Source organism: Eleutherodactylus coqui, chromosome 9 (assembly GCF_035609145.1).
Source record: "Eleutherodactylus coqui strain aEleCoq1 chromosome 9, aEleCoq1.hap1, whole genome shotgun sequence".
Lineage (NCBI taxonomy): Eukaryota > Metazoa > Chordata > Amphibia > Anura > Eleutherodactylidae > Eleutherodactylus > Eleutherodactylus coqui.
The window spans coordinates 34,422,213-34,443,515 of NC_089845.1; the positions used below are offsets into that span (position 1 = coordinate 34,422,213).

Here is a 21,303-nt window from a genome sequence, read left to right on the forward strand (position 1 = left end):
CGGTAGTCGGCCAGCATGGGAGTGTCCGGCGGTAGTCGGCCAGCATGGGAGTGTCCGGCGGTAGCCGGCCAGCATGGTAGGGGACCATTTTCCCTGGTATCTTTGTTCTATTGCTGCGATATCTTGATGAAAACGTTGGCCGTGTTCATCACTAACCACACCACAGTTGTCTGGAATAAATCCAGATGGGAATGAAGGAAGTGAATCCTTAGAGACATATTGCAGCCAAGTTTCTGATACTGCATCAGCATGTCTTGTACTAGTTCCTTGTTTTCTGCCCTAACATTCCCGAAAAGTTTGTAGACACAAGGAGAAAAGCATTCCATGTTTGTTTTGCATTACCCTCTGTATGAAATATCTTCAAAACGAGAGCCAATAAAATTTTTCATGGTCATATTCGTGTTCAGCTCATCACAGTACTACAGATTAGGACCTTTTTAAGGCTGTAACAATTTCAGTGTTCACCAATGTAATTATCCCCCTCTACTCTTCCTTAGTCAGACCTCATCTGCAGTACAGTGTCCAGTTCTGGGCACCCCACTGTATAAGACATAGACAAACTGGAGCAAGTTGAGAGAAGAGTTACCAAGATGGTGAGCGGTCTGCAAATCATGTCCTGTGAGGAACGGTTAAAGGATCTGGGAATGTTTAGCTTGCAGAAGAGAAGGCTGAGAGGAGACGTAATAGCTGTCTACAAATATCGGAAGGGCTGTCACACTGCAGAGGGATCAGCCCTATTCTCATCTGCACAAGGAAAGACTAGAAGCAATGGATGAAACTGAAAGGGAGGAGACACAAACTAGATATTAGACAGTGAGGAGGATCAATGAGTGGAACAGGTTGCCACAGGAGGTGGGGAGTTCTCCCTCAATGAAAGTCTTCAGTCAGAGGCTGGACAGACATCTGTCTAGGATGACTAGTAATTATTAGGAAATTATAGTACCAGTGTTTCTGGTGGCACAATGCACCACATAGCTCTGCTACATGCATGTCACACACACAGCTGTAGTACATGCCATGCACCTGACAGACACAGCTTTGGTACATGACATGCACCTGACAGACATGACATACGCATGGTACAAACACAGCTCTACTACATTTTATGCGTGTGACAGACACAGCTGTGCCACAGTACATGCACATGTTACAAACTCAGCTGTACTACATGACATGTGCGTCACAGACACAGCTTTGATACATGACATGCGCATGGTACAAACACAGCTCTGCTACATTATATGCGCGTGACAAACACAGCTGTGCCATAGTACATGCACATGTTACAAACTCAGCTGTACTACATGACATGCGCATCACAAACACAGCTGTGCTACATGACCTACATCCATGTTGACCATACACATTGCACGCACAGCACATTAGGCAAACAGCCACTCGCAGCTCAACTACATTTATTATGACTGCACACATAACACACACAGTTCCTGGATACAGTGATGAGCCCCTGTTCATGTGATCCCTGACTCCACCCACACAGGTGATCACATGATGGTGACATCATAGGTTCTGTCAGCATATACTGTACTACCAAACTCCAGCATTGCTCCTCCGACAGCAGTGATGTCACCACAGGTCCCTCAGCCTGCCGGATTCCTGTGGTGGCGGTAGGTCGGTGTCTCCTGTCAGGACCGTTGAGTTGTGTCTGACATAATAAAGGCTTAGTTGTATTCTCATTGTGTTAAGACCTGCAATAACCGTGTCAGGGGTGGAGCTATGATGGGGCTATGACGTCACCAGGGAGCAGAGCTATGAAACTCACTCACACACATACTTACATACATACAAACAGACACGTGGTCGTTAGTAGTTTGATTTAGTGATCCTACATTGAGCAGGGGGTTGGACCCAAGGACCCCGGAGGTCCCTTCCAACTCTGATGCTAAGGCCCTTCTCCATATTTCTTAGTAGGTGATTTTCAGTTAATGCATACGTTGTATTTTCACGGACTGTAAAGCGCTTCCGCCCGTGTGAATGAGCCCTTCTGTGTAATAAGGTGAGTTGCTCTTGTATTGCAGTAACCTCTACGACGGGCTCATCCTTGTGATTCCCAGCACATCGCTGCAGCGCCACTCCAGCACATCACTAGCGTGAAGTCATTGTGCTCCGGGGAATTACTGCCGTATTTATCAATCACACCATGTTAGTTATATAGAGAACATCGCTGTCAGACATCTTCTAGAACATAAAATCCCTGGCTTATACTGATACGGCGCTCTGCCGTTACTACAGCCCTGCTTACCGCAACGCACGCCGCATTCTAAGCAATATACCATGGGACATTAACTTTTACGTTACACATTCTGGGGATATTTTTTTTAGTCCTTATTCCGCTATCCCCCAGCATATATAAGTCGGCTAGTGTTACCTCGGTTAGTTGTTCCTTTCTATATGAAACTCCTGGCCTCCTCCTCCTCAGATGGTCATGTGATCTCAGTTCTGGCCAGCACAGATCTACTTGGGGTTACATTGTCTGAAACTAGTCAGTTTTGCATCTTGTGTGATGCTAGTATACGGACCTACCATAGGCACTCCTATCAGTTACTGATGATCCCACAGCTTCTGTCTTATGTTATAATAGAGGAGATCACTGCTCATCCTCCTGACTGTATACTGAGACCGGTCTTACACAACCTGATTTGAATTGCGAATTCTCCAAGAGTTTGATTCGCGGTAATACGCGGTCCAATCAAATCCATTGAATTACACCGTGGACGCCTGCGTAAGTAGCGCGGTCATGCACAGTACAATTTTGCGGCTGTATGCCGGGTGACGGGTGGGCTCACAGCTGGAATGTGCTGGATGCCCCTGCAAGCAGATTCCGCTTGCGGCCACATGATCCCGACCTTATGTTTTGTGGCTTATTTAGAGGAGTATGCAATTAAACGAACTTCCCCCAGCAGGCAGAAATGGTATAGCCTCAGCTACTGCTGTGCTGATGCATCATGGGATAGATGCAAAACGGAAACCAAAAATTCTTACCATCAAGATAGTGGCCGATCAGGCAGGAGGCTGCACTGCATGGAAGTGGCTGCAATACACATAGGAGAACTCCAGAGTGTGACAGGCAATCTGGTAAGCTGGGCAGAGATGAAAAAATGTATTTTCATCGGCATGGCCCTTTAAAGTCTGACCTGGTGGCCAGAGTGCAATATCATTATGTATTCCCAGTGTTCCTAAAAATACAGTCAGACCTCTAGTTTTGTTGTCTTCTCCTTTTGCCGGTCTCCAGTTTTGCTGGCTGCCTCTAGTTTCACCGGCGGCTGCCGGCCCACTTGACCTGGCAGGCAGCTCTCGTGGCGCTCCAACAGGTTTCCGCGTCGGCTTCAGCATTGAAACACCATTCTCTTCCTGGTAGCGTGGTTTGAATACCCCGTCTCCAGAAAGAGAATGCTGTGATTGGCTTTGGAGCGCCATGTCTCAGCCAATCACAGCCAGCGCTTGATGAGCCAATCACAGCCATTCAATGATATCATTCATTGAATGGCTGTAATTGGCTCATCAAGCGCTGGCTGTAATTGGCTCAAGCTGCGGTCCTGAGCCAATCCTAGCGTTCTCTTCCTGGATGTGGGGTATTAAACCAACGTCTGGGACGAGAATGGTGTTTCAGCGCTGAAGTGAACGCGGAAGCCTGCCAGAGCGCCTGGAAATCAGTAAGAGGGACAGGGACACCACCTGTGAGGCGAGTGAAAAATTTTTTCATGTAGTGTAGCTAGGGCTTATTTTCAGCGCAGGGCTTATATTTCATGCCTGTTAGTTGGCATACTTTACACCAAACATTGCATACCTGTAAGGAGAATTTATGTGTTTATCAAAGAGAAGATGATGTCAGATCTGGTGCAGAAATCTGGACCCAGGAGAAATACAAATCACACCAGCCTGTGCGGTATCAGATGATTTCTAATTTATTCTAAGGTGTGTGTTGTTTATATACCATAAATGACATCACAGCAAAAGTACATACCTCCAAGATTAATAATAATACATAATAGGCTGAAACTAAAATGTTTAACATAAGTTACACCTTTTAAGGTGTAACTATAACATACAATGAAACCGTTATGAATTCAGTGAAAAGGAATGCAAAGGAGGCAGTCTGGAGACTCTTATCTTGTCTGTCTACCCCGTAATGGTATAGAAAAGGTTTCGTTTAACCCCATCACTACTTATACTAGCATCATGCTATATCTTTCTGGTCTACAATCCAATTAAAGAACAATTAACTGATACAATGATCTACAATTTTCTTAACAGTACCCTCTTCCTCAAAGCCACGTCCCTTTGTCAGTCGTGTTGAAAAAAGTCTTCGGAAAGTCTAAAACACATCAGAAATATGGTGTCATTTGAACCAGAAAAATGTTGTATTGTCTATAGTAAATCTGTCCCAATCTGTGTTTTAGGTCGGGCTCATATGACCGTATGAGTAAGTGAGTCACGCAGGGTTTTACCGCTGTGGAGTCGATTACACACCCATAGAGCAGAATGGGCTCTCTGTTGTGCATAATACGCAGCAAAATAGAACATGCCGCCTTCTTTTTGCGCTCGAGTATTACGCAATGCCTACCCTCAAATGTGAGCGAAATAGCGTAAGGCAACGTAACTGATGGCCTACCGCGTGTCATAGATGTAATAAGTGGTAAACTTTTGCTCATGTGAGCCCTACTTCATTGTACTTTGTTAAGGTGACTTTGTGGTGGTCATATTCTTTCTTGTTACCTTTGTGTTATTCTTGCCACTCGACTGTTCTGGCACTTTCATGCACTTCTCAGCCTTCACCCGGCTGTTAGACCTTCTGTATGATATTCTTTTCCCTACTCTGGACTTTGTTCATAGTAAAGTTGATCCGGGTCTTGGAGTTAAGTGGGTACTTTTAAATGTTGATCCAGGGATTATTCTGACTGCCAGTATGGAGTCAGGAAGGAATCCCCCCCCCCCCCCCCCCCTAATGAGCTAAATTGGCTTCTGCCTCACTGGGGTTTTTTGCCTTTCTCTGGATCAACAAGGGGGGGGGGGGGGGTGGAACCAGGCTGAACTGGATGGACATTGTCGCCCTTCAGCCCAACACACTATGTATTATACTAAGCTTATGATGAGATCTGCAGGATCATTGATGACTGATCACTCCGGCGAGTCCAAGTGTGGCTCTCATACAGGAACTGGATTAGTAATGTTTCCGACGCTGCACACAATATTCGGACTCGCCACACGGAGGTACAAAATATAGTTGGTTTCAAAAGGCAAATAGGATTTTTATTGAAAGCAGAAACCCATTTCACAGTTCTTCAAGCAAATCCCTTCTCTTCACCGTATTACTATTCTCCTTGGATACTCGCTGCTCGTAAGACTGCAGATCTTTATTATAGTCGGACTGTTGAAATGAGTATGAAAATGGCTGAGAATCTTCTTGTCCTGCTTTGGGTATCAGACTGCCGAGAGAGGTGGGAAACCTGATTGTAGATGATATTGTATTTAGCGGGCTGGAAATTGCAGCTGAAGTTTAAGACGCTCTGCGAATATAGCGACAATTATCTGCTTCAGGCGACGTACAAATTGGAGAATGTTCTAAATAATCCTGCAGAGTGGTAACATAGGAAGTGTTTATAGATCAGACCGGCCGGCAGAAGGAGTGTACTTACCTCAACCTCCAGTGGCGGATCAAGGGGGACCTTCCTGCCCATAGAAATGTGTTGAATCTGAAAACCTCCAGTTTTAACCCATTTCTCACTTTTTCATCTCCATTCCATTTTTCCCAGAAAAAAAAGTCCATAAAGCAGCGCTTGTTTCCAGTTCAAACAGCAGAAAAAGATAAATCCGTTCCTTTTTATACTAAAGTCAATAGGAGACGGGGGAAAAGAAAAGCGGTCCGGATTCATCCATTTCACTTCCATTTTGTACAATTCCAGTTTTTGTAAAACAGGATCCACAATGAGCCTGTAGCTGAGACAAAGCTGGAGCCTCTGTTCTTGTTGTATGCTTGGGTATATGTGTTGCCAATCTACCCGAAGTTACAGATTTAGTAATAATGCCCCAAACTTTGGAATATGGATTTCCCCGCATGTAGACTTTTACCTACATACACGGCAATACTCTTTAACCCCTTAATGATGAGCCCTTTTTTTAGCCCTGCACTTTGGGTGGAAGAAAAGTGCGTCTTATAGGGTGAAAAATATGGTGCACCCTCTAATCTATATATTGTACAAGCTGTATACATTTTCTACCCCCCATGTGAGCTCTCACATTTAGTAGTCTACACAGCGTGCTTTTACCTTCCACCACAAGGGGGCGCTGCCACCTGTAAAGAACTCATTTCGGCACATGCCTGTGTACAGCATGCAAATGTGCGCTGTATTGAGTGTGGGTGGTTTGGGGGGCCGCGGGCCTGGGGTGGTCGCCCCCTACCGCCACTATTATAATCCACTCTGGTTGCCTCCATGATTCCAAACCCATCTGCATCTCATTTCTACAAATGAGTTGGTTGAGAGTGGTTTAGTCTGACTTCAGGGGCATTCTAGAAAATAGTATGACCCGCCATCCGGGCGTCATACAGCCCAAATTCCAGTATATCAGTTATAGCGCTGTAGGATTGTTCTAGTTGGACTGGCGGTTGTTGTAAACAAGTGTAACTTACTGTGAAATACTCAAAACCATCAAGAAGCTCCAGTTGCTGTCTGTGATATTATTAGAGATTGTCCAGTATTCTGCATTTGTTGCGGTGACATGTTTTAATTGCTAAAGCATCATATTGCATTACTAATATATATATATTACTCCATGATTGCTTTATAGAAGCATAGTGGGAACCTGAAAACCCTCAAACCTGTGAAGCTTGACGGGGAGGTAAGTTGGCATGCCAGACTGTTTTCATGTTAAAGTAGGAAGTGTATATATAAAATTTTTTTTTAATTGGCTTCACCATGCCCCTAAATAACAAATCAGCTCATACTCCCCTCTCTCCACAAGTCCCCTGCTGGCAGCTCCAAGTCTCGGCTCCGAAGCATTGTTTACAGGCTGCAGCATCCTCTGTATGAGACGTCGCAGGCTGCAGCAGCCAATCACAGAGATCGGTGATCAATCGTTGAGCTCTGTCATCAACTGATTTGTTATTCTGGTTCATGGAGAAAAAATGACATTGACCAAAACCTTTTTATATCGTTTTGGTTTTCAGTAGAAAATGGTAAAAATCTGAAACTGAGCATGTCCTTACAGAATGTCATAATAACACCTAGACGCGGTTCCTAATGTGCGGTTGTGCTTATGAGTGTTTATTGCTATAAAAACCTTTGCTCTACCACTAGTTTGAAAAATATTGTACGTTGTCGTGATGTCCTGATCCTCAGAATGTAAGACTGCAAAACATGGCCGGATTCAAATAAAAAATTAACAATGAGGCCACAGAACGCGTACGAGACTTCATCTTCCTTGGTTTGATAATTGACCAGGCTGGAGAATCTGTGTGTAGGATAGCACTGGGGCGAAGGGCTAAACATAGACAAAATCTGGAAAAGTAGGGATATTGTCACGTCACCGCCGGGTTTACTGCTACAGCAGAGCTGGAGGGTCATACTAGACCCTGGCCAGCTCTGCCAGTGACGAATGTCACTGCAGGGGTTGCTTTCCCCTGTAACTGGGGCTCCTATGGATGCGGCTCCTATGGACGCCCCAGCTACAGAGGGAAAGTGTCAAATAAAAAAAAAAAAGAAACATATAAATGTCCCCCAGAGGTCTTATATGACGTCATGGGGGACATCGAGAGTAAAAAACACAATTACATACATCAGTAAACCAAAATAACACAATAAAACAACAATACATACATAAGAAAGAGAATAACACAAAGCAGACGCCAACAAAAAACGTCACCGTATGCGCCCTGTAAACCAAAACCATACATACTATATATCAAACCGTCTGAAGCAAATAGAGGAACCTGTTACCATACTTTATTTTAGTGTAAATATACTAATTTAAAAAAAAAAATGGAAATGTTAAAAAATTTTTCTAGCTTTTTTACCCCCAATAAAACTCAAGAATGGGAAAAAAAAAGTCTGTGGAAAAGATATTTTTTAAAAATCACCCAATATGTCATGGGGAAAAAAACACAGCAAAAATAATTTTGATCGCTAAAGGAAAAAAAAAGTAGGGCAGTAAAACTGCCACATTGGTAAAATCCCTAAAAAGTGACTGGACAAAAGGTACAAAACCACCTGGTCCTTAAGGGGTTAACTTTACTGTGATAACTTCATACAACAAGTGATCTTAACTCATCAAAAAGCACTGAAAAGGCAAATAAATAATACATTAATAAGTTCTTTGCCACTAAGTTCCACTTTGCTACACCTGTACATCCGCTCCCGCTATGTTAGAAGGTGTAACAGATCTATTCCAGGACACGTCACATGGTCAGTTCCTTTATGAATGGGTACACAGCCAACCTTTCTTCTTCGGCTTGTGATAGAATGGCGTTGGCTCTACCCAAACTAAATGAATGTACTTCTTACAGGAACAGGCGAAGATCTCCAAGCTGGGATTAGAGCTGCGTCTACTTACCTCAGATGTGGACTCTGAAGCCGAAAAATGGGACGACCAAGACAATGAGCTGGTACGGCATGGTCAGACCATGTCCAGTATGGCCTACACAATGTATCTATTTACCAGGTACGCAGACATTTCACTTTAAGAGCATTCATAATACAGATGGGTGGGGCTTAGTTTTGCATTGTAAAAAAACTATTATAAAAATCCCTATTCGGCACCTTTTTTGTGGTCTGTAGGCCCCACATACTATGTGGCACTTATGTCCCCCACACAGTGAAGGTGCCTCCGATCAATGCTTCCTTATGCCCGCACTCAGTAATAATGCCCTAAATAGGCTCCTTATAGTAGTAGTGCTCCAAATAGGCTCCCGCTCAGTAATAATCCCCGTCACAGGCGCTCCCATGCAATAATAATCCCCGTCACGGGCGCTCCCATGCAATAATAATCCCCATCACGGGTGCTACCGTGCAATAATAATCCCCATCACGGGCGCTCCCGCTCGGTAACCATCCCCGTCACAGGCGCTCCCGCTCGGTAACCATCCCCGTCACGGGCGCTCCCGCTCGTTAACCATTTCCGTCACGGGCGCTCCCACTCGGTAACCGTCCCCGTCGCAGGCGCTCCCGTTCGGTAACCGTCCCCGTCGCAGGCGCTCCCGTTCGGTAACCGTCGCAGGCGCGCCCGCTCGGTAACCGTCCCCGTCGCAGGCGCGCCCGCTCGGTAACCGTCCCCGTCGCAGGCGCGCCCGCTCGGTAACCATCCCCCGTCGCGGGCGCGCCCGCTCGGTAACCATCCCCCGTCGCGGGCGCGCCCGCTCGGTAACCATCCCCCGTCGCGGGCGCGCCCGCTCGGTAACCATCCCCCGTCGCGGGCGCGCCCGCTCGGTAACCATTCCCCGTCGCCGGCTCCGGTCTCCTGTGACCTCACTCTACAGGCTGAGTCCGTCTACAAACAAGCTGCAGCAGCCAATGACAGAGCTGAGGGATCATGGCTGAATCTGTTAGATGGCTCCGGCTCCAGTGTTAGTGGATTGTGTATTACTGGTCGTCCCGTAGAGGCTTATTAACCCCATGTATATTACTGAGGTGCCAGAATCCATAAACCCCATAAACCTCTTCTACATGAGCGTTTTGCACACGGCAGCCGGAGCTCATATGTTGGACGCGCTCTTCAAAGCTTTCTCTTTGCTCTGCAGGGGCGAGGGGTTACTGAAAACTACCCAAGACTTGTTCCATCAAGCAGAGGTAAGTCTGGTCCCTCCTCCGCGGTTGGGGCTCATTCACATATGCGCTGTAAGTACATGCGTGAGAAACGCTGCTCTGTATACCCCAATGCAAATCAATGGAGATTCAGCACTGCACATTCCGCAGCGTATGGTCGCCCGTGTGAATGAGCCCCACGGCTGTCATATTTGACAAGGCAGCATAGTGCTGAAGGCTGATCTGTTTTAGCCATCAAATGATGGCCACTTCTGTGGAACCTGACGGCCGCGTTGTAAGTGTCATACGGCGCCCTTCAGGGTCCGTCGGTGGACTTGCTACTTCAAGACTACAAACATGTCCTTTGCCTCGCTTTCTCTCCTTAGGTGTTTGCAGCGGCTGGACTGAAGCTCTCAGCGATTCTCCACACGTTTTCTAATCAGGTAATTAAATACTATTACATCTGCAGATAATGTCTATGAGCATATATGACGTATTTACCGAGCCTGCTAGCTAATAGTCATAGCTTGGTCCTGGGCTTTAATCCTGGCCGAAAGCAAAAATAAGGTGCGGGATTAAAGCCTCTGCTGCTGCAATCAAGCAGAAGCAGGTCGGGTCCTCAGCTGTTAGTCACAGCCGAGAGCCCAAAGGAGAAGAGGTTTTTAACCCCTTCTGCCTTTCCTGGGTGTATAACGCTCAATTAGCTCTATGTACTAAGAAGTGAAAGTGTTTCTTCCACCATGTGACCCCGCGATCACGTGACCGCTGGGATTCCCTGTTACAGTAGAGCTACAGGGTCCTAGCAGACCCTGATCAGCTCTGCCAGTGACTACTGTCAGGGGATGTTTTTCTCTGCAACTGGGACTCCTATGGATGCGGCTCCTATGGATGCCCCAGCTACAGGGGAAAAGTGTCAAATAAAAATAGGAAAAAGATCATGTGAATGACCCCCAGAGGTCTTATATGACTCAGAGATGCTAAAAAATAATAGCTACAAATATAGGTAAAAATACAGTGTAAGGGCTTATTTACACAAGCGTATATCGGCCGGCATTTTCACGGCCGGCCGATATACACTACCATCTGAGCTGTCCCCTCCCTCTCACCAGCTTTCTGTCTCTCTCCTTCCTTCCGAGCGGTTTGCAGTGGTAGTGGACAGGGGCGGAGCTAAGCTCCCGCCCCTTGTCCATAGCCAGCAATGGGAGTGGGCAGGACAGAACGGACCTTAGCTCCACCCCCTCCCATTGCAAACGCTGGAGTGGAGGAGAGAGGCAGAGAGCCGGTGAGGGGAAGGGAAGGTGGGAACTGCTTAGATGGAAGTGTATATCGGCCGAGCGTGGAAGCGCCGGCCGATATACGGTCCTGTAAATTAGCCCTAAAATAAAAATATATACATTAAAAAAATGACCCACCACCAACCAAAACCGTTTACGCGCCCTGTAATCCAAAACTCTATAAATTAATATATCGAAACGTCCGAACCAAAACGAGGAACCCGTCCCTGTACTTTATTGTAGCGTAAATAAGGCAATTTTTTTTTTCAACTACAAAAGTAACTTAAAAGGGTTGTCCCGCGCCGAAACGGGGTTTTTTTTTTTTAACACCCCCCCCCCCCCCCCCCCTTCAGCGCGAGACAACCCTGATGCAGGGGTTAAAAAAGCAAACCGGAGAGTGCTTACCTGAATCCCGGCGGTCCGGCGTCTTCATACTCACCTGCTGAAGATGGCCGCCGGGGTCTGCTCCCTCCGTGGACCGCAGCTCTTCTGTGCGGTCCATTGCCGATTCCAGCCTCCTGATTGGCTGGAATCGGCACGTGACGGGGCGGAGCTACACGGAGCCGGCATTCTGCACGAGCGGCTCCATTGAAGACAGCAGAAGACCCGGACTGCGCAAGCGCGGCTAATTTGGCCATCGGAGGCCGAAAATTAGTCGGCACCATGGAGACGAGGACGCCAGCAACGGAGCAGGTAAGTATAAAACTTTTGATAACTTCTGTATGGCTCATAATTAATGCACAATGTACATTACAAAGTGCATTAATATGGCCATACAGAAGTGTATAGACCCACTTACTGCCGTGGGACAACCCCTTTAAATCTTTTTTTTTTTTTTTTTTTTTTTTACTCCCCAATAAAACTAAAAACAGAAAAATAAGTCAGTGAAAAAAAAGATATTAAAAAAAGAGCCCTATAAGTCACAGGAAAAAAACATAGCAAAAATTTGGGTAGCTGAAGGGAAAAAAATTAGTGTAGTAAAACCACCACAGGGGTAAAATCTCTAAAAAGAAAAAAAAGTGTCTGGTCCTCTAGGACTAAAATAGCCTGGTCCTTAAGGGGTTAACATTGTAGTGTAACTGTAAATGCCAGCGCCATTCTCCGCCAGCTAAATGTTACGCCCATCGAATACTTCCTGATGCTTTGGAGTTATTGGTGTTGCAAGAGGCGACTAAGCTGTAGATCATCGGGACGTTCATACATGTTGTCTGTGTGGGATCCGCAGCAGCAAAGTAGAGGACAAGGTCCCATCCACGAGCCGCAGAGATCACCCTCCCTGAATACACACGTTGGCCCGGCTGTTGCTTCTTAGATCCTCCGCTGCAGAGATCACCCTCCCTGAATACACACGTTGGCCCGGCTGTTGCTTCTTAGATCCTCCGCTGCATAGATCACCCTCCCTGAATACACACGTTGGCCCGGCTGTTGCTTCTTAGATCGTCCGAGTGTCACTTTGTGCTGCGGATTTCACCTCTGCTTCAAATGAAGGGGTGAAATGTGTCTAAATCTGCACCTCACATGCGGGTTACGATGCCCATCCAGCAGGTGTGAATGTAGCCTGCAGAATACGGTCCCCATCCTTCTCTCCCTGGCCTGACTCTCCTACATTCATGGGCTCGTCCTTCTAAGGTGAATGTCCCGCGTCCCTCGTACTGGCTCCAATACCACCTATCTGTGTTAGAAGATGGCTCCAAGCTTGTCTTCACTATATAGCGGATGTATTCCTACATTCCCGTATCACGTCCTTCTCAGAGTGGGTAAACATATTTGATGGCTGGGAGATCCGCTAACCTGTTAATGTACATACTAAACCATCTTAGGATATTAACGAAGAGTTCAAAGAAGGTTCATTCAATCGGGAGAGAGATCTTCACCGGTCTCTTACGGTGGAACAGTCTACAGCTATAAGATGGTCTCATGTGCTTATCTTATGGGGGTGGATCATAAACTGTTGCTGCGATGGCGCTATTACCCCACTAGATTGTACCCAGGTTCATCTAATGCATGCTGAGACGTTGGCTCACTATCCCATTGTAGAGGCCTCGTGTGGCGCAGAGTGTTTAGGCAGGACTATGTAGTCCTAAGCTCTTGCTCACGACCTGAAGGTTGACTCAGCCTTCCATCCTTTCAAGTTCGGTAAAATGAGCTTGCTGGGGGTAATAACTAAATTACCTGCAAGCGCTGCGGAATAAGTTGGCGCTATACAAATAACTAGTGACTTCATTGGCACCTCTCCTGTCTCCTATCCCCCTCCTGCTCTTTACCAAGCAGCTTCAAGTGGGACTCTTCTGTGAGGCTTGATGTGGGACTCCCTCTTGTACGCTCCATGCTGTTAGGGGGTTTTAATGTTTGTTAAACTTGGAAAAACCTCATTAAATACTTTCAATGACAAAAAAAATTTACAAAGAACCAAACCGGGGTCCGGAACAAGTGGATGTTTAAGGTGCGACTGCTTCCAGATGGTTAGATCTGGTCCTGTATTCCTCAGAACAACGGACCCAATACATGTTATGTTTTAGGCACTTGGGGTTGGTGAGTGATTTCTACTGTGGTTTTACCTGTGAAGGTTGAGGACCCCTCAGTGATGGTTTCTAGAACATATTTTATGTGCTTCATCCTCACAGCTTGAAGACGATGATAAGCCTTTACTCTTGTTGGAGATTGAGAAGCTGGTCTCGCTGGGTCAGCAGCTGCAGATAATGTCAAGAACACCCGTCCAGGGCAAAACTGCCACCTTCACCAAGGTACATGCCACACACTGCACTGATTGCATCACTGGTCATCCAATGAGCCTGACTTGGGGATTCAGAAATACAGAATCCTAGGAAAACGTTTTATTGAGCATCTCGTTGTTTCTAAGGATTGTGAGACTCCTCAGGGGCATCGCATGGGGTGTTCTCTGATGTGCAGAAGTCACATTACATTTTCTGTGGATTTCTACTTGCTCATTTGAACAACTTGCTAACATACTTACATATTATTTAGATCTATGTTTCATATGCCATGTGAGTAAATATGCACTTTTACGTACCTGAGTTATTTTTCGGTGCAAAGTCATTTAAAGTGCTGGCCACCAGGACTCGCTGTTCCTTCTTGTTGTCCACTGCCTGTTGTCATGCAAAATCTATCTCTAGTAACAGACACCAAGACTGATTACATAATGTGGGGTTGAGACTTTGCTTGCTGCTGTCACATGCTACTGATAGAAGTCTATGATTTACAGAGTGGGGAGATGCAGGTGGGAGAGAGGCAGAGAGACTTTCACAGATGTGCTGCTGCTAATAAGGATTTACTGTCTCACATCTACTAAAATCACAGCTCCACCTGCCATAGTACTGCTGTAGAATGTTCTCCATGATGCTATTACTTATGAGGGTGTGCAGTGTATGGATGATGATATAGCTGCCTGTCTACACCCACCACTGCAGGGAAAACTGAGAATTAGAGCTACAGCCTGCAGAGGAGGAAAACTGGTGAATAATGCCAGATCCAAGTCTTAACCCCTTCATGACACGGCCTATTTTGGGCTTAAGGACGCAACAATTTTTGGCGGATTTTCTTCTCCGTTTATCAAAAGTCATAACTTTTTATTATTTTTCGGTCGACGCGGCCGTATGAGGGCTTGTTTTTTGCGTGGCGAACTGTAGCTTTTATCGGTGCCACTTTTGGGTACATAGACTATATTGTAAAACTTTTTTTTTTTTTTCTGATAACAGGGAGAGAAAACGCATCAATTCTGCCATAGATTTTTTTATTTTTTTTTACAGCGTTAATCATGCAGCATAAACGAGACATTCCATTTTTTCTGCGGGTCGGTACGGTTACAACGATACCAAAATTCTTACATTTTTTTTAGGTTTTCCCCCTTTTGTGCAATAAAAACCCCTTTTTTTGGAAATCTTTTTTCTATTCTAAATTGCTGCATTCAAAGTCCTGTAACTTTTTTATTTTTCGATGTACGGAGCTCTATGAGGGCTTACTTTTTGCGAGACGAGCTGTAGTTTTTACTGGTACCATTTTGGGGTACATACAGCTTTTTTGATCACTTTTATTGCGTTTTTAGTGAGGCAAAATGCTAAAAATTTGCATTTTGCCTCAGTTTTTTAGCGTTTTTTTAGCTTTTTTTTTTTCTGTGCACAGTCAAAAGCATGTGCAACTTATTGTACGCGTCGTTACGGACGCAACAATACCAAATATGTGGGGTTTTATTTTTTTTTTACTTTTTTTATGCTAATCTGAGAAAAAGCATAAAAAATGTTTTTTTACTCTTTTACATTTTTTTAATTCATTTTTTTAATCTTTGTTTTTTTTACACTGTTTGTGTCCCTCTGAGGGACTTTAACCACTGCCCTGATGATCGCTGTCATAAGGCATGGCAGAGCTTCTGCTCTGCCATGCCTTATCGCTTATACAGCGATCATAGGCATAGGCAATACAGGACGCCAGTGTCTGGCATCCTGTTGCCATGGTGACAGGCCGGGCTCTCGCGATGACATTGCGAGTTCCGGCCAGAGACACAGAGGGAGTTCGCTCCCTCTGTGAACTCTTTAGATCGTGGCAGGGCAGGGGTTAACAGCGGGGGGCGCATCTCCTATGCCCCCCCGCTGTTGCAGCGGGATGCCGGCTGTGACTGATAGCCGGCTCCCGCTGCGGGATCTTATGTGATCCCGCGCTATCTCCAGGACGTAAGTTTACGTCCTGTTGCGGGAAGTACCAGGCTGCCAGGGCGTAAACTTACGCCCTGCAGCGGGAAGGGGTTAATGGCCAAGACTAGTGCTGCTCCTCATGTACGCTCTCATGTTACCCTTTAACATTTGGGTAAGTGAATATTGGATTTATGTTTACCATGTAGGTCGAAACGTGTATTCAGAAGTCAAAGGCAATCGTGATGATACTATTTCAAGTTCTTCCAATTTGCTGCAAGTTACTAAGGAAGGTGAGTAGCGGATACAGATCTCACGTTGGAAAAATGGATTACTAATTTTTCTTTTTTTTTTTTTGCACTCAACCTCACTAGATAAATGTACACCTAAATCTGTGGGTTATTTCTCTATTTGTACTAATAACGGAGATGAAGTTCAGCAACATGAATATCGTCACAAAGACGAATACGTAAAGCAGAGTTGGAACGAGACCGTTTAATGCTGTTCACCACTGTGGCCATCAGGTCCTATTTAGAAGGGTTGGAGCGCCCCTAAAAGTAACAGTCTGCCCCCCCCCCCCCCCCACCCAGTGAACTGGTGGAAAATAGTAGACCTAAAGTATGTAGAGGCGCTGCTGTAGACCGTAAAAAGTGAGCGTGGTGCGAAGTGAAGCGAAAGAAAATACTTGTGTGCGGCACAACCTTTTGTGTGGAAGATTCTCAAGAGGGGAATAAAGCCGACTTCTCTTTATTTATGCCACATTTTGGGCCATAAACGCCTCCAGTAATGCGGAAGGTGCTTGGCTATGGCTTTATAATGGTAGTTAGCTGTGTGCCCGCGGTTCGCTCGCTCTGTTTCATAGGGTTACCCGTTTTGAGCCTCTCTTCCACATTCAGAAAGTAGCACTTCTTGCCAGTATCCTCTTTCTCTCCTCATATCCATCACAATGTCTGCATCGGGGGGCGCAGTGAAGGGATGAAGCTGGGCTGCTGTGTTCACATCCAACATGTATTAAAGGGGTTGTCCCGCGCCGAAAGCTAAAATTTTTTATTTGCCCAGTGCCCCAGTACCTGTAAAGGAAAAATGCTGCCATGTGTTAGTAAAAAAAAAAAAAAATTCCCTTACCTGAATCCCCGTTCATCTTCTGTCCAAGATGGCTGCCGCTGGTCTTCTCCCACAGTGCACCGCGGGTCTTCTCCCATGGTGCACTGTGGATGTTCTTCTGCTGTCTGCGTTGCACTGCCGATTACAGCCACCCCATTGGCTGATCGGCACCATGTGACGGGGGCAGAGCTACGCGATGATGCTGAGAAGGGGGAGGAGCCAGGACGTAGCCCGTGAGCCCGGACCATCCATGTGAAGAATCCTCTGTGCGCAAGCGCGACTGTTCCTGCGACCAGAGAAGAAGTTTGTTTGTCGCCATGGAGACGAGGACGCCAGCACCGGAGGGGGTAAGTGAATAACTTCTGTATGGCTCATATTTAATGCACGATGTACATTACAAAGTGCATTAATATGGCCATACAGAAGTGCTTAACACCACTTAAGGCCGCGGGACAACCCCTTTAAGTGCAAGTTCCAATCCGCACGCTAATCGGGGTGTCTGAAAAGGGATGGAGTAACAAAGAGCGCAGCCTAAAACTTCGACAACAAAGTTGCAGTAACTCCCGATAACCACTACCATGTTTTTCATAAAACATAACTTTTACATATTCAGTCTGTCTTCCGGATAATCTGTTCTTAAGCAGCAGATACAATCCGTTACTGTGGAACATAAAACCTCTTGAAGGGCCATTCTGGTGATTATTATTTTTCATCCATCCTGTTGCTATCCCCCAACCCCACCCCAGTTCAAATCTACTTGGCTTTAGGTGTTTAGTTTTTAGTCAGTTTCTCAGTTTGTGATATATGGACCGTACCACAGAAACTGCCTAGAGGGGGGGGAACAGTTACTGATAATGATCTCAGCTGTTAAATATCAAATATCAATATCACAGGGGGGCTGCGTTGCATGAAAATGGCTGTACCATACAGAGGAGACACCCAGAGTGTGACAGGCAATCAGGTGAGGATGGCAGGGATGGAAAAATGGGATCTCCAGAGTGGCCTTTAGCGGGGTTGTCCGAGCTCGTTTCAACTGATGACCTACTGTTGTTGGATAGGTTGCCAATAATTGATAGATGGGGATCCCAGTCCAACAGATGATTGTCCGGCTTACTGTCCAGAGCAGCAGGCTAGACGTGATCAGCGGACAAGGGAAGGAAATGGGTGGGAGCGCCATGTTGCTACTGCACTTCCTGCTTCTGTTATGGACATCCTGTCCTGTTCAGGAAGTGCAGCAGCGCAGGTCTTCAACTGATTTTAATGGGTGTGGAGCCGACACCTGCACTTCCTCCTCTGTCCACTGATGACCACATCCAGCCCACCGCACTGAACAACAGGCCAGACAATCAGCTGATGGATAGGGGTCTGTAGTGGCGGACCCCCATCCATTAACTACTCTGGATAGGTCATTAGTTTAAAGGAGCCCAAACAAGCCCTTTAAGGGGCTGTGCCTTCTACTACTTTAGACCTTGCAGTCCCTCAGATCTCTCTGCACATATTGTGGTTCCCACTACTCCTGATCAGGATATGTTCGGTGTAGTGATGTTTGGCACGTGAAAGCTTTGCAGGTTGTTTTTACCTTTTTACATTGTTCCATTGCAGTGTAAAGCAGGTAACGGATGCTACAGACCCTCCGGATCCTGGAAAGAAAGCCAGATCCAGAATGTGTCCAATGAAGATGGCCTAGAAGGAAAAGCTGTGGAAGCATTTGGAGTAATATCCCTGGAACACCATGTAGCGAACCTGACGTTTCTAGAAAGTAACTAGCAGCCCCGAAGGGAGACGCCGGCGACTATCAGCTCCACCTGATGTTTGTTTGTGTTGCGCCACATCTTACTGGTACTTCCTGCACATTTGCTGTCAGTTTGAAGAAGTCTTTTACTAAATGTGAACGTTTGCATCTTCTTCCTCACCTCAATCACCGTTTAATGATTATCAAACGCTCTGTTGTGAATGTCTCAATGGAAACCTAAACCCAAAGATGCTGCTATGGTTTGTATCCGTGTAATATGCCCCACTTCTATTTGCTGTTCTACAGATACGCCGTCACACGTTATCCCGCTGGCTGGTTGGCTTCTTTCAGTTGTATTGTGTTTATTACCTCTATCAGGGCAATCGTTTGTGGTCCGAAGCACCGATCCGCTGAGTCAGCGGCACATTGTATCCCTGTCCGACCGCCACCTCTGTCCCCTCACCGGTCGAAGTGTAAACTTGCTGCTGAACTCTTTAAATTTATTGGAGATTTTCTCTATTTTCTGAGCTAGTTTGACTATGCATTCTGTTCTTGGATTGGAGGTCGGTCCTGTAGTTAGCTGCTGGAGATGGCAACGAGGTGGAACAAGCGGAAAGTTTCCCCCCCCGGTCTGTTGTCACTTTCATAGACTTCTAAAGCTCACCCTCTTCCTGTTAAATCCTAGGAATCGAAATGCATGTTAACTCCTTGGTGACCGCATTACGCCTTTTTTACTGACCTCACTAATGGGCTTTAAACCTGCACGTACATCTTATTAAAGGTGGTGGCTTCACTGACTATTGGCGGCCAGGAATGGAGAAACCTCAGATCCTGGCAGTTTAACCCCTTGTATGCCACAATACCATCTGCAGCATGTAAGCAGATGACTGGGGGAAGGGGCTTTTTTTTGTCATTCATTGGCAGCCCGCAATGCGATCACACGGTACTAGTGGGTTCCCATGGCAGCCGGAAGCCTGACAAAGTCCTCTGTCTGCCGTGTAACTCAGCCTGTTAAACCCCGCCTTCCGCAGAGTTTAATAGGTTGCTGTCATCGGCTTAGTAGAATGCAGTACATAAGTAATGCAGTGTACTATCCTAGCAAAAAAAAGTCAAGAAAGTTTTAATTAAAAGGAAAAACGTCCAGTTAAAATTAAAACAGGTTTTTGGGAGGAAAAGTGTGGGGGTTTTTTTAAATGGACAAAAAAACCAAATTAAGAGGCCAACACACAATAGATATCACATTCGGACTGACCCAGACAATGAAACTATTTTATCGCACATGGCGAACGCCGTAAAAAATTTCTATTCTTTTGTTTGCCTCGCAAAAAACATAAAGTCACATGTACCTTGAAATAAAAGCTGCTACTCTTCTTGCAAAAAACAAGGTCTCCGTTGCTGCAAAAACATAAATGCCATCAGTCGTAGAATGCGGTGACGCAGGCCATTGGCTTTACTTCTGAACAATAATGAAGAGTCAAAAAAAAAACCCCTAAATATCTCTAAACGCGTCGCAGTAATTGTGCGCATAAAGTTATCGGGTCATTTTTACTGAAATGTTTTTCCATCCCCTCCCCCAAAAATGTAATATTTATTGTATAACCTTTATGTACCCCAGAGCGGTGCCATTAAAATATATAGAGCGTCCCACCAAAAAACGAGCGTCATCCGGCTCTGCACTGCAACAATAGCTTGATCTTTAAGGCACAAACTAGGCGGGTCACGAAGGGGTTAAAGATGAAGATCTCTCTTCTCAGAATGTATACCATATTTAAGTTTCATGAAGATGTAGTTTTTTTACATTAACATTTACTATGTAAGATTCTATTTTTAAAATAAAATTCTAATGGATCTTTTGTGTCGGTGTCGGACTTGGTGTGTAAAGAGCATTAGGCCAGGACCCGGAGGAGTAGTCTAGCACTACACGTGGACACGCTTCTACCAGCTGCGGCTTCTTCACAAGTTTTGTTATACAATGTTGGAACACACTGAAATTATGCCTATGGAAATGGGTCTTAACCCTTTGCAATCCAATTTTGGATTTAAGGTTTCCTAGGGAGCTTTCTCTTTCTGCCATTATACAATGGCGCCATCTGCTGGCTAGAGCGAGTACTGCAGTATGTGACATGTCGTAGAGGCCCTGACAACAAAGCGGCCGGCAATATATAGTAAGAATACCCTGCTGGACATCTTCCAACATCGGAGCTGCAGAGGCTTCAATCAGAATGTGGGAAGACGTCAGACAGTGGATTGGAATGGGTTATGGGTCACGTATGTACTACCAGAAATGGATCTTAGCTAGTGACGGAACCACTTCACTCTGGAGGGATCCATTCTTATTTTTGGTAAGCACATTGTGTCTGGAGCACACAGAGCCGAGTCTGTCCACTCAAGGAGAAGCGGATAGTATAATACCCCTAATGCAGGGAGTGATTGAGGGAACCAAAGAGTAAAGTCATACATGGCCACACAATAGGCGTACCAGAAGCAAGTGAGGCTACAGTCTTAAGACTTCACAGAAATATCATATTTGGGTTATTGGACAAAATACAATCTTGCATCATCAAATCCGGTTCTCCTCCCAACAGCCACTTGTGTGAAGCAATGATTGGCGTTGGGGAGAATCTACGTTTCATGCGGCTACAACTCCGTCCGCCCAGAAAGCCGCTGGTGATGCATGGGAAATTCAAAGTTGGGTAGATAAAATGGATCTTGATGTATTTGCATATTCCTTCATTGGCTCTGCCTCGTGTTCAGCGGGACGTGGAGTGCAAGGTCTTATTTAATGATTATGTTCG

General features: G+C 45.7%; 1 protein-coding gene across 1 annotated transcript in view; it reads left to right on the forward strand.

Annotated features, from left to right (window-relative positions):
• CTNNAL1 (catenin alpha like 1) overlaps positions 1 to 20,361 on the forward strand; it is a 185,495-nt gene extending 165,134 nt beyond the window's left edge. Inside the window, exons 13-19 of the mRNA XM_066579218.1 lie at positions 6,808 to 6,858; positions 8,522 to 8,676; positions 9,752 to 9,800; positions 10,142 to 10,198; positions 13,654 to 13,773; positions 15,882 to 15,965; positions 18,379 to 20,361. Of these exons, the coding sequence (XP_066435315.1) occupies positions 6,808 to 6,858; positions 8,522 to 8,676; positions 9,752 to 9,800; positions 10,142 to 10,198; positions 13,654 to 13,773; positions 15,882 to 15,965; positions 18,379 to 18,543 (681 nt within the window). The 3' untranslated portion in view covers positions 18,544 to 20,361. The remainder of the gene's footprint in view (positions 1 to 6,807; positions 6,859 to 8,521; positions 8,677 to 9,751; positions 9,801 to 10,141; positions 10,199 to 13,653; positions 13,774 to 15,881; positions 15,966 to 18,378) is intronic.
• Positions 20,362 to 21,303: the final 942 nt, after the last annotated feature.